The 12,469-nt window shown below is 36.2% G+C and overlaps 1 protein-coding gene across 3 annotated transcripts in view; it reads left to right on the forward strand.

The window, feature by feature from the left end:
- The window catches only part of CDK14 (cyclin dependent kinase 14), a 564,290-nt gene that overhangs the window by 295,710 nt on the left and 256,111 nt on the right, over nt 1–12,469 (forward strand). For all 3 annotated transcript variants that reach the window (XM_055307507.1, XM_055307508.1, XM_055307506.1), the window contains one exon: nt 3,822–3,945. In XM_055307507.1, coding sequence (XP_055163482.1) covers nt 3,822–3,945 — 124 coding nt within the window. The remainder of the gene's footprint in view (nt 1–3,821; nt 3,946–12,469) is intronic.

Consider the following 12,469-nt stretch of genomic DNA (forward strand, 5'->3'; position numbering starts at 1 on the left):
TGTAGCTTATTGTGTGGTGATTTATATAGCCAAATGGCTTTCTCAAAAATTGATATGAAAGTTAGGTATTTGCCTGCTTGTTTGACAGAAGAGAGTCCCAAGACATGAGTTCTCAAGACATTTCCAAAGGCTATTCCATTCTATTTAACTGAGCATGACCACCGCTTCTTCACAGTCTTCCCTCAGCTAGCAGCGCATATTCTTTTAAGCACAGCAAAATATTATTTCTAAAACACCAGCTTTTCTACTGTGTTTAGTGAAGTGTACTGTTGTCCCCCTGCTACCATTACTTTTATGATGGTGACTGGTAGGGTTATAGTTTCATATACTGTCTTTTCATTTATTTGGGATTATCTTCTTAATTTATCTAGTGACCTACTTGCCTGGTTGCTTTGATATTTTCCCTCAGGATAGCAAGAGGTCTGTCATCTAACACATCATTTCAACTTATGCATCTAGTGACTGCTCAATTTGGTTTCCTATTAAAATTTTATGTGTGATGAATTCTGTGTTCAGAGGGACAAGATTCCTGTGATTTATCTCTTCCACAGGCTGCTCTTTATATTATGGAAGGATCAACTCTACATTTTTTTTTTTAATTTTAGTTAGACCCTCCCTCCTCTGTGTCTTCAGTACACTGAGTTTGTGTTGCTGTTACAGTGCAGACTTCTTGAAGTGGTAGCCATCCATTGTGTGTCTCCATTCCCAATGAACTGTGAGTTTCTGGAATCCAGGGACTACATATAACCTCGTATTCATCTTTGCAACCCTCTTGCATGACAGCACCTGCATGGCATATGTGGTTGGCACTTAATAAATCCTGAATGAATTCATTCTATGGAGATTTGTTCTGACTTAACTTTGTGTATTGCTTGAAGAGCTAAAATTTGTTTGGGCTATAACCATGTTTGGGGCTGTATTTGTCATGTCTGGGCTTCATTTGTCATGTATACAATTGTAATCGGAGTGTGTACTCCCATCCTTCCCTGACACCAATATTCTTAATCTCCTTTAATATGATATCCAATTTGAATAGCTTTTGTATTAGCAGGAGGATTATATATTTTCACTAATTAGTAAAGATATTAAAAAAAGAGCCTTTTAGGAATGCCTGATTTACCCACTTCTACCCTGGTGCTTAGAAAATCCCATTGCATTGTTTCCTATGTGTTATTTTTGTATCTGCTTCATCCAAATGTCTCAAAGTTCAGTTCAGTATTCACAGTACTGATATAGGAATATCAGCTGTGTACCCGGTTAGGAAGATAGTTAAGGCACACAATCTGTGAGGCCCAGGATGATAGCATATGTGGTAGACATGTACAGAGGCTGCCCTGGGTGCACAGAGGGGGAGCACCGACGCACGCCCTGTAGAGGGAGTGAAGGCTGAGGAGGTGGTCACAGTAGTAGGCTCCAGGGAGGAACAGTTCTTGAGATGAGACCTGGAGAATCACACAGGCAATGGGGAGAGGGGGCTTCTTTTTCAGAAAAGAGGCAAAAATAAAGGTAAAGGCGTGAAGAGCGCTGTGCTTGGTGTATGGGGGTGGGTGAGATTACTTGAAGTCAGGGAGCGTAGGATGATGAAGTCTGAGCACCCAGCTGGCAGCAGGGCTCACTTAGTAGCCATGAAGGCTTTGGTATTATCTGCCTAGACTTGATCCTGTATTGGAGGAAGCAGCTTCTATGTCCACATCTTGTCTACTTGTGTTGATGTCTGGCCAAGATTCCTATAGTGAAGCGGTTAAGACCATGAACTTTGGAATCAAGCTGCGGGGGTTTGAGTCCTGGTTCTGCCACTTAATAGCTGTACAACTTTGAGAAGTTGTGGTTAGTTCTCCCATCACGAACACAGAGATCACAGTAGTTCCTCTTTCACTAATGTTGTTACAGAGATTAAATGAGGTTGTATTCTGTGATACATCCACAGAACAGCAATTGGCCTTTGGTGTGTATTAAACTAAAATTCATGGCCACAGTTAAATAGACAGTCACATTCTGATAAGTCTCAGACTTCTGTACTTATGAGAAGGCTAAAACTTTCTTTCCACAATCCACTTTTTTAAAATCAAGGTTGTTATGTGGTCTACTCTTGCCTTCTGTTTTTAAGCTTTTGAAAACACATGGTAGCTTTATTTGCTCACCTCCTCCCTTCTATACTGAAGGAATATGGACTTTCTTAGAAATTGTAAGCTTTAGTCTTTGGGGTGGAGGGGGTATTAGGAGGAAAGAATGAAGCTGGAAGCTGCTGGTGATGGTGTTAAGTCTCTCCATCTGCTACACAGGAAGGATTTAGAGGAGGAGTCTAGAGAGACGTTTGCTTCCTGAGGTTCTTGAGCCACTCATTTAATCTAGGCTAACACAGAACAAACAGGCTTTTCCTTTGTGATGCTTAGATTCTGAAATAATGATTGTAGGTTTTTGCTGCTCCATGGCATGTCACCACATACAAAGATTCTGAAATGCATTTGTCTTCCAGTGATTTCAAGGTATCCACCCTGTAAAAAGTTTACTTGGCTTTTTTAGCTGCACCTCCCCCACTCCCCACCCCTCTTAGTTGGACATTTTCCAGAGGTGCTAGCTTCCAGGGCCCTTGAGGAGTTTGCCAATCTCTTCCATTTAAATATTCTGGAATCCTTATATCATCCGTCTTGGACAACTAACTCATTTCACATTTCCCTTAAACTGCTTTTTGTCACTAGCTAATTATGTAGACTCGAATACCGATGGCACTTAAAACATTTGTTTTTATTTTTGTTTTAAAAGATTGATTTTTAAAAACTAGAAATTATTAGGATTATTTTGTGAAGTGAATTGTTTTAAAGTATTTCCTTTTTTTGGGAAGCCTGGGTGGCTCAGTCTGTTAAGTGTATGATTCTTGATCTCAGCTCAAGTCTCCTTTTCAGGGTCATGAGTTCAAGCCCCACATTGGGCTCCCTGATGGGCATGGAGCCTGCAATAAATAAATTAAAATAAAATAAAATAAATAAACATAATAAAACATTTCCTTTTTCATAAACAGAATATTGTAAACCCTTGAAAATCACATTATATTATTATCAAAAAAATATTGGATATAATCCAATATGAAACTAAACATAGAAAACCATCTCTCATTTCCTAAAATTATTTCTTCGAAAATATTGCTCTTCAATTCTTGGTTGCTCTGTTTTTGGTTTCCTTTCAGATGGGTCTGCTCTGTAATAGTAAAGGTGCGTGTCCGTCTTTAGGCGACAGCCTAATCTCTGTGGCCATATGTGCAAAAGCATTATAATTACAATGTAGTATTAATTGGGCCATGTGACTGTTTTGTTTTAATTATTGAAATCATCTTATCTTTCCATTCCTTAAAGCATGTTAATGGGTGAATCATTGGGTAACATGTTTATGTCATTTCTATGGAATTGAATATGTGCACATTTACATAAACTTGGTAAAAATATTCTGCTTTTTTTTTGATAATGTTATGGATAGATTTTTTTTCCCTCTGTCTCCAGCATCAATTATAAGCCTGAGGAAATAAGGTATTAAAATGAATTGATTCTTTACATTTTGCCTAATTTATAGAATGCAGATTGGATTATAGATTTCTGGGTGAGGAGGGCACTCTGGGTTGACATAATAAGTTGGTAGAAAATTCCAGATTTACTTGTTACTAAACTAGGGATTTCCATACCTTTATGTATGTTCTCTTTAAGTAATCTGGGTAGGAAATTTAGTGATGGGTACCCATTTTTGCTAAATACAAGTACTTGGCAGATTGTATATAGAAACTGGCATTTATCTGTGTTCAGATTTTAACTCTTGTCTCCCTATTTTTTCAGTTGTTTTTATTTCAGTTGCTGCGAGGGCTGTCTTACATCCACCAGCGTTATATTTTGCACAGAGACCTGAAACCACAGAACCTTCTGATCAGTGACACGGGGGAGTTAAAGCTGGCAGATTTCGGTAGGAAAGCAGTTAATTACCAGTCTATTTTGTCACACTGTGAGAATGCCAGGCAGATGGTGGCATTGCATTTGTTTAGGTGTGCTTCTTCTGTCATTATAGATCATGGTAAAAATTTTTTGAGGATTGAAGGAATTTTTTTTTTAGTGATCAACATCATGCTTCATGGATTTTTAAAAAATTGACACTGCTCTTTAGAGTCTTGAATAATCATAAGCATAAATCAGATCTCATATATTTCTAAAGGAAAAGTCAGTCAAATTTTTAGCATAAAATATATTGAAAGAAACCTAATTTTGTTCACCTTTTATCATGCAAATGTCAAATATTTTCAAAAAATAGGAGGAGAGTGTAAGGAAAACTCATTACCCATCACCTGCTTCAACAATAATCAATCTATTGTCAGACTTAAAGAAACCTTAATTTAAGCCTCTGGACTTTAGGAGGCATCACAAAATGTATTCAATACATATATTCAATAATACATATTGCCCTACCATTTTAATAATTTAAAAATCTAGGGCCAGTGTTATGTTTTTCAGAAATGACTGTTTCAGGAATTCTCAATAACTTTACAGAAGTAGACACTGATTCTGACTGAAAAGTTGTAATTTTCAGTTATAAGTCATCCATCCCTTAAAGTTTTCAGGTTGGCCTCTTCCAGCTTTGAAGCTTTCCTCCAGACTCTGTGTTGAGCACACAGATGGGGGCAAAATTGTATCATCCCTGCTAGCTCTCCTCCCTTCATCAAGTGTGACATTCCTGCATTGCCTGGGCTATGTCACAGCAGAGAGGGTGCCGAGTTGATTCCCAGCACCAGGGGATGCTGATGGCAGCATGATATGTTGACATTGCATTGCCTCAATTATTTTTGAATACATATTCTGATTAGAAATTTGTTCCATTAAGAATGGAATGGAAATATTACCCTTGGGACATAAACATGCCTGAGGTTGAGATACAGGTTTTTCCTGAAATATCATTATCTTTTCCCACCCCACCTTCCAATAAATAAAAGAGCAAGAAATGTTTATTTCTTATTTCAAGGTTAGTGAACTGTTCAGTACCTTTGGAATGAATATACTCTGTTGGGTTTTATATATTCTTTCCTCCTAAAATTGAAATAGAACAAAAGTTAGCATAACGAATATATATTGCAAAAGTGTCATTTCTTCTCATCTAGTTGGCAGAAATGATGAAACTCTGTGTATGTATGTGTGTGGTTTATTGCAGATTTTAGCATCAAAATAATACTGGGTGCCAGACATAAAATCTTTCAATTACAGAGTAGAAAATAATGGAAGAGTAGGTGGGTGGAGGAGAGATTTATAGTTCTTCAAATTTAGGGTTATTGGATTTGCTGTGAGCATATTTTGTAGTTTGTCAATATCAGTAAATTAATAAGGTTTTATAGTGGTTTTCTTCTGGTGTGTTAATATATTGTAAGGTATATGTTGGAGTAAGTAGTTGCATTGAACATATAATTCTATTGAACGTGGTTTTCTTGTATATTTATAAAATATATTTTACAAAGTTGATTTTGTTTATGTATCCAAGGGTATAATGTGATTATATATAAATGATTACTGGGGATTGTTTTTTATTTTATTTTATTTTTTTTTGGGGGGGGGGATTGTTTTTTAATTTTATGGCAACATCTTTATTATAATTGTCAGGTAAGTTCATCCTAAAAGATTCATTTGGATCTTTAAAACAGATATGTTATAATTTTAGGTTCAGAAATAAATTGAAATTCAGTTTTAAAAGGCTTAGGAAGTGTTTTAGAAAATTAGAAAATTTAGAGATATTCAGAGCAGATGTTTCCTTGTTTCTTTTCCTAGTACCTTCCCCTCCTCCTCTACACTTATCTTTTGCAAAACATATTGTTTTATAAACAGTTTTCACCTAAGAATATGCCATGCACAATTTTTCATATTATTAAACATGAAAAAAATCATTTCTAACAACTAGATTTTTCCTTTAATGGTGCAAACCTCATCCATTTATTCAGTCCCTTATCAATGAAAATTTTAGTGCTTGCTAAATTTTGCTGTCAACTGCAGTCCTGCACTGAACGTCCTTGGAGAGGAAGCTGTGTGTGCTGCTGTGGCAGTGTCAGTATTCTGAAGCGTGTGATTCCTTGCACCAGACTGCTCTGCAGAAAGGTTGTGACATGCACCTTCCCCTCAGTGTCACAGATTGAGTCTTCTTGCCTGAAACACACCCTTGGCATGCATCCTGTGCACAAAGTGTAATGAGCAAGACTCATCCACCAACTGACAATTTCCCCCCAATTAATTGTGCATTATTTTTGTCTTTTAATTTAAGACATGCAATTAGCTGTGATTTACTGCACTTGGGCACGTGTTAATGTCTGAGCTGAAGGAAGCACAGTAGAAGCTGTGGAGAAGCTAAGACAGTCAAAATGGGGTGCTTCCAGGCAGCAGAACAATTAGAAACACTAGGTCTTAATTCAGACTTTGATGTATAAAGAGCTTTAGAAGCAGTTCTTTTGTCCTACCTTTTTTTTTTCTTATGTGAAAATTGATTAAAAGAGACAAATGAAGTCTGTCTGAGTATAGGTCCCATATTTTAAATGTTACTATTTTTTATTAGAAAAAACTGCTTGGGGAGCAGGGGGAAACACTAGAATTTATTGAATTTAATCTGTGTGCCAGACACTTAGAAATTCTTGTTTCCTTGTCTCTTGAATCTAGTAAGGTATAGTAATGCATATTTTTCAGAGAGACCTGAGTTCATAGAGGCCTGATCACTCAGGTAAATGGTTGCAAAACTGGGATTCAGATGCTTGATCCATATCTTTGACTCTCAGGTAGCCCAGTCTTCTTTGTATTTATACATATGGATGCTTTACCTTATAGAGTTGCCTAATTTTCTAGTAAATTATTGATTGTGTATATACATTCTAGTACATCATTGGTCGTTATATGTATTTTCTACATACAACAAATATGACACTCACGCTATAATATAAAAAAGAAAATATACTTCATGGTTTAAAGAACATTTTGTCATTTGACTAATTCAATAGTAATGGGTGAGGCCAATGTTAGTATTATGGAGAGTGTACCTGCTAGACAAGGTAAACCAGATGATCATGTATTATTTGTAGATCCATTCAGATTTAAGTGGATTTCAGTTCTGAATTCCAGCTACACACAAAAAATGCTGTAACTACTTTTTTTTTTTCCCTTGTAAGCAAAGTCATATTTAAGTGCTTCTTTGGGTCTTATTTTCTGTATTCATTTTGAATAAGTAAATTCTATGTGATTTAGAATCATTATGGCTTTCCTAATACCGAGGTTTGTCTTGCCTGTATATAATAAAATAATAATAAAATTGTGTAGAGGTATTCAGACTCATTTCTTTTTTTTTTTTCCAGACTCATTTCTAAAAAAGGGTTCATCTTTATATTATCTGCATGAAAAAACTTATTTCAGATCCCTCCTCCAGCCTGTGTTTTCACCACTCTGCTGCTCCTTGCCTAACTGTGGTACAACCGAACCCCAAACACATTCCCACATCGGAGCCTCTTTTTACTTAGCCTTTCCCTTTGCCTAGAATATTTTTCTTGCTTCTCACATGGCTACCTCCTTCTAATCAAAGAGATCATAGATCATCTATCACCTGTTTAAAAATAGAATCTTTCCCATTACTATCATCCAGTTTAACTTCCTCAGTAGCACTGAAATGATTTCATTCATTTGTTCATCTGTTTAGTTTTTTTATTCCATTACTTGATTGTAAGTTTTGTGAGGGCAGGGACTTGGCTTGTCTTTCTCTCTCTTATCTGTGCTGTGTGTCCAGAACAATGCTTAGCATGAGTAGACATTCAGCAAATATTGGTTGAATGAATTAAAAATATGTGTGACTAAATTATTAGCATAAAGACTAAGACCCACCGAGGTGCCACAGTGGCTCAGTTGGTTATGCATCTGCCTTCTGCTCAGGTCGTGGTCTCAGAGTCCTGGGGATTGAGCCCCACAGTGTATCTGGCTCAGCCGGGGGCTTGCTTCTCCCTCCCTCTGTCTGCTAGGCCCCCCTACCCTCCCCCTCCCGCTTGTGTTCTCTCTCTCCCCCTCACAAATAAATAAATAAAATCTTTAAAAAAAAAAAAGACTAACACCCACCTAAATTTCTAATTTCTGCTGATTTGCTTTGGTAAACCAGCAGTTTACAAAATAATATTCTCTTTATCAGTGCTCCCTTTGCTGGGCACAGTCAAAAGTTAAAGACTTTTGATAGTGTTGGAACCTCAGGTTTGCTTTGAAGTTCTTACACATAGGCCCTACACACCTGCTTGGTATTTACTATGTTTGTAACATTGGGCTGCAAAAACAAACATCACTGAGTGAATGTAAACATGCACAAAAGGTGTTTAAGATTTGAAGCTCCTACTCTGCAGGCCTTAAATGATCATCTAGTTATGCTGTTGTTGTGGGCCGAATGTGTTGAATATTGCATTAGGAGAGCTGGTTGTGTTTGTTAACTAGCCTGGGACTTTCAAGATGTCATTTATCCTTTCTGACCCTTAGGCTCCTCACCTGAAAACTGAGAGCATTGAACAAGTACTTTCCCAGATCCTTTCCCATGCTGCTTTTTGTATATTGTACATCTCTAAAATTATTAATTTATTTTCTAATAACCAGATATTTTCTGGTGATTAAAAATCGGTCCGTTGCATCTAGAATCAGTACTATACCATTCCTCCCTTGAATCTAAATGTCTTTTTATTCTGTCTTCTGGAAATTCAAATAGATGAGAGCCACACATTTGTAATAGGCACTGAGATCGCATGAAAAGAAAATTATTGAAGTATGACAAGTAAATGCATAAATAAATTCACCAAGAAATTAATGTTCATTTGCAGTATAATAGTATGAAACTTAAGGGTATATTTCCATGTAGATGAGATTAAGACAAAATAGATAAATCTGTAGAATTGTGCTTTCCTGCAATCCCTGCAAGACAAGGATGGGGTCATCCATATTTCCCAGCTGTTCTCCCACTGTTTTAAAGGATCATGTCGAGCTATATGGAAAGACAGTTGGGCTAAATTTGTCCCTGAAAAATAGAGACCATGAGGACTCTGTCATATAAGCACATGAGCTTTGGTTTATATATTTTTCAGTGACTTTTTTAATGCAGGAACCGTGTTTAAATGGCTCCATGGTTTTAATCAAGTAAAATTGGACAGGTCTCTTTCCCGCCAGAGGTCTAAAATATTACCTTCCTAATGTTGGTAGTTTCCTCCTCCAGGCTGTTCCCTGTTCCCTGTCTTGATTTAAGAAAGGAAATTATTGTAAATCACATTTTAGATTAATTTGCGGAACACACTAGAGATGTAACTCTACAGAGGCCATGGCGAGTACAGGGTTTGTTTGTAATGTGCCTCTCAGAATTCGGTAGGGAAAAGTGGAAAACAGAAGGAAATCAGCTGCTTTCAGATGCAGAGTAGAGTCTGTAGAGTCTGTCAGTTTGATAAGTAGAATATCTCTGAATAAATGCCTGTTGTTCCCCGAAGTATAGACCTTTAACTATTTTTTTATCATTAGCATATAAAATTCACCATGGAAGCCATAGTTACAAATTCAAGGTTAGATATAACTTAGCCCATTTGTTTGACCTGTAGGCTTCAATTTTACTATATCTTTGTTTCAGAATATATTTTCTATTAGCAGAATTAACTATATTTTCCGTAAGATGTCACTCTATTTTTAAAAGGCTTTCTCAGCAGTTTAACACCTGAGCAGTTTTAATGCAAAGTTCAGGCAGTTGTTTTCATAGACATCTGAAAACTGAAGAATATTTTCAGAGGAATTGATGCTGTGGTTTGAGCCAAAGAAAGGTCTATTTTTCCCTAATTTTTCTAAACTTCATTAAAACTCCAAACTAAAATGTACATATCTGAAAATCTATCAGAGAGATTATCAAGACAACATGTTAGAAATAATTTTGATCAACATGTGAACTAGACAGTTATTGTAAAGATGTGGTCACCCTTTTGAAAAGGAATGCTGATACTTAAAATTGCCTTCTCTCTGATCATAAAATCATCACTTAGCTTCATTATTTAAATCTTGTTTAATATCCCACTCCTCCCTTCAAAAGTTTTCTCACGTTCAAGGGGGATGATGATGACAATGACGGTAACATTTAATTACATAGTTTTTCTGTTTTGTCTTATCACAGTGTGACTTCTCCCAGCTATGCGAAGATGCTAATACATGAGAGATTTTGTTCTCCTTTTAAATAGACTTTATGTTTTAGACCAGTTGTAGATGTACAGTAAAAAAATTTTTTTTTTAAGATTTTATTCATTTATTCATGAGAGACACAGACAGAGGGAGAAGCAAGCTTCCTCCGTGCAGGGAGCCCGATGTTGGACTCGATCCCAGGTCTCCAGGATCACACCCTGACCTGAAGGCAGCCCTAAACCACTGAGCCACCCAGGCTGCCCGATGCACAGTAAAATTGAGCAGTAATTAAAAAAAAAATTGAGCAGTAATTATACAGAATTCACATGTACTCCCTGCCCCCACACATGCATGTAATTATCAACATCCCTTCGCCAGAATGGTACATTTGTAACCATTGATGAACCCACTCTGATATGTCAATACCACCTAAAATCTGTAGTTTATATTAGGGTCACTCTTGGTGTTGTACATTCTGTGGGTTTTGACAAATTATAATGATGTATTTGCCATTATAGTATCAAGTTTATAGACAAGTTTCACTGTCCTAAAAATCCTCTAAAAAACTCATCTATATGGGCTTTTTAAAAGCTGTAAATGGAAACAAGAAGGAATTATATGAATTGCAACTCATATGCATATTCTACTCTGTTTGTGAGAAACCTCTCTGTTCAGTCACCATAAGCAGACTGAAGCAGTGTGGATGGGGGTTGATTGCTAAGAATGGCAGCTTCCAACTCCATGGAAATGAGGAAATTCAAAAGAACGTTAGTTCGTTTTTAGCCAAATCATGCATATGAGGTAATAAGACATCTTAAAATGCAAAACAGACTGCTACAAATAGGGCTGATCGTCTCATTCTCCACGGTGGATGGAAACCTTCTGGGCAAAGGGATTTCAATATGCGAAGCTATTATGTTTCTTTTTCCTTTCTTTTTTTTCTTTTCTTTTCTTGTCTTTTCTCTTTCTATCTTTTTTTTTTTTTTTTTTTACTATACAATATGAGGGTAGAATTGTTGTCAGTAAATCAGATAAGTGATGAAGGATCTGAGTTGAAATACACCAATGTGTTTTTAGAAAAAATCTGCATGTGGAATGGCTGCAATGCTAAATGCTGGCAGTGATGACCAGAATGAAAGAATTGTAGGTGATGTTAGCAAGAGTGGCAGTGAAACAAACCTTAGACTCATGTAACACTCCCATGCCATTCAGGACAATAGTGCTTTCACTTGAACCTGAGTTTTGTTAACCTATACATAAGTGTTAAAAGTTGTTTAGAATTTAACAATTCACTGATGTCCCTTATTCGTGGATCTTCCTCTGTCTCTAGCTCTTTACCTTCCAAGAAGCCACATTTTAAAATGCGGCCAAAACCAGACTCCACTGATACATATGTCAACAGGCCCAATTTATACTGAAATGTTGATGACTGTGAGTCATTGTAGTCTGAATCACATGTTTTCTAAAATTTTTACTGGGGAGCTAGAGAAACTGGCTACTGTGGAAAATCTGAGATACACTGTAAATTCTAAAGGTTAGACACACTTAAAAAAACTTGTAATTTGGATGTTTTTTCTTACCTTAATACTATCAGTTCAATATTAGTTTGCTTTTCCTCTTTTGTTTTCTAAGGTTTTTAAAATGCTATCTATGTTGTTTTTACTTTTTGAGTAGTGCATATTTATATGAATATTAGAAATTTTCTTCTTGAATGATTTCTTCTGAATTCTAGATCAACATAGGAAGCTAGGACTTTTCTTCTTTCATGTTAATAAAAGAAAGTACTAGAGAATTAAAAAGTAAAAAAAATTGAGAACTAATGATCTGTCTTGCTTAGAGATTTTAGACACGTCTGAAAAACAATCTATTTTATCACATAAAAATAAACTCGATATGTATAATCAAGCTTACAGACCTAAAATAATATAACTTTATGCAAAAATTCAAACCTTAGAAATGGAGTGGGTCTCAGTTAAATATCTGCCAAATTATTTGACATTATAATTTTTAATCTGGAAGGATATTGACATAAAATACAGATTGAAGTATTTGGTTTTTCTTTCCAGTTTTGGAGTTAGAGTTGCCAGCTAAGAAATCTATTGTGTGAAACAACAACCAGCAAATGTTAGATGTGGAAGCTGTGCTTAGAACCAGCCTGAAAGTCCTAAACTGAGGTCAGTGAGTTGGCTAAATTGAGTATCCCCACCACACACACATGAGAGAATGGGACAAGAAATAAAGAGAGGCATAAGAAAAGTCACAGACGGTTTCTGAAAAGGTATCGGTAAGCTCTCAACCTACTTAAA

This window comes from Nyctereutes procyonoides, unplaced genomic scaffold, assembly GCF_905146905.1.
Source record: "Nyctereutes procyonoides isolate TBG_1078 unplaced genomic scaffold, NYPRO_anot_genome, whole genome shotgun sequence".
Lineage (NCBI taxonomy): Eukaryota > Metazoa > Chordata > Mammalia > Carnivora > Canidae > Nyctereutes > Nyctereutes procyonoides.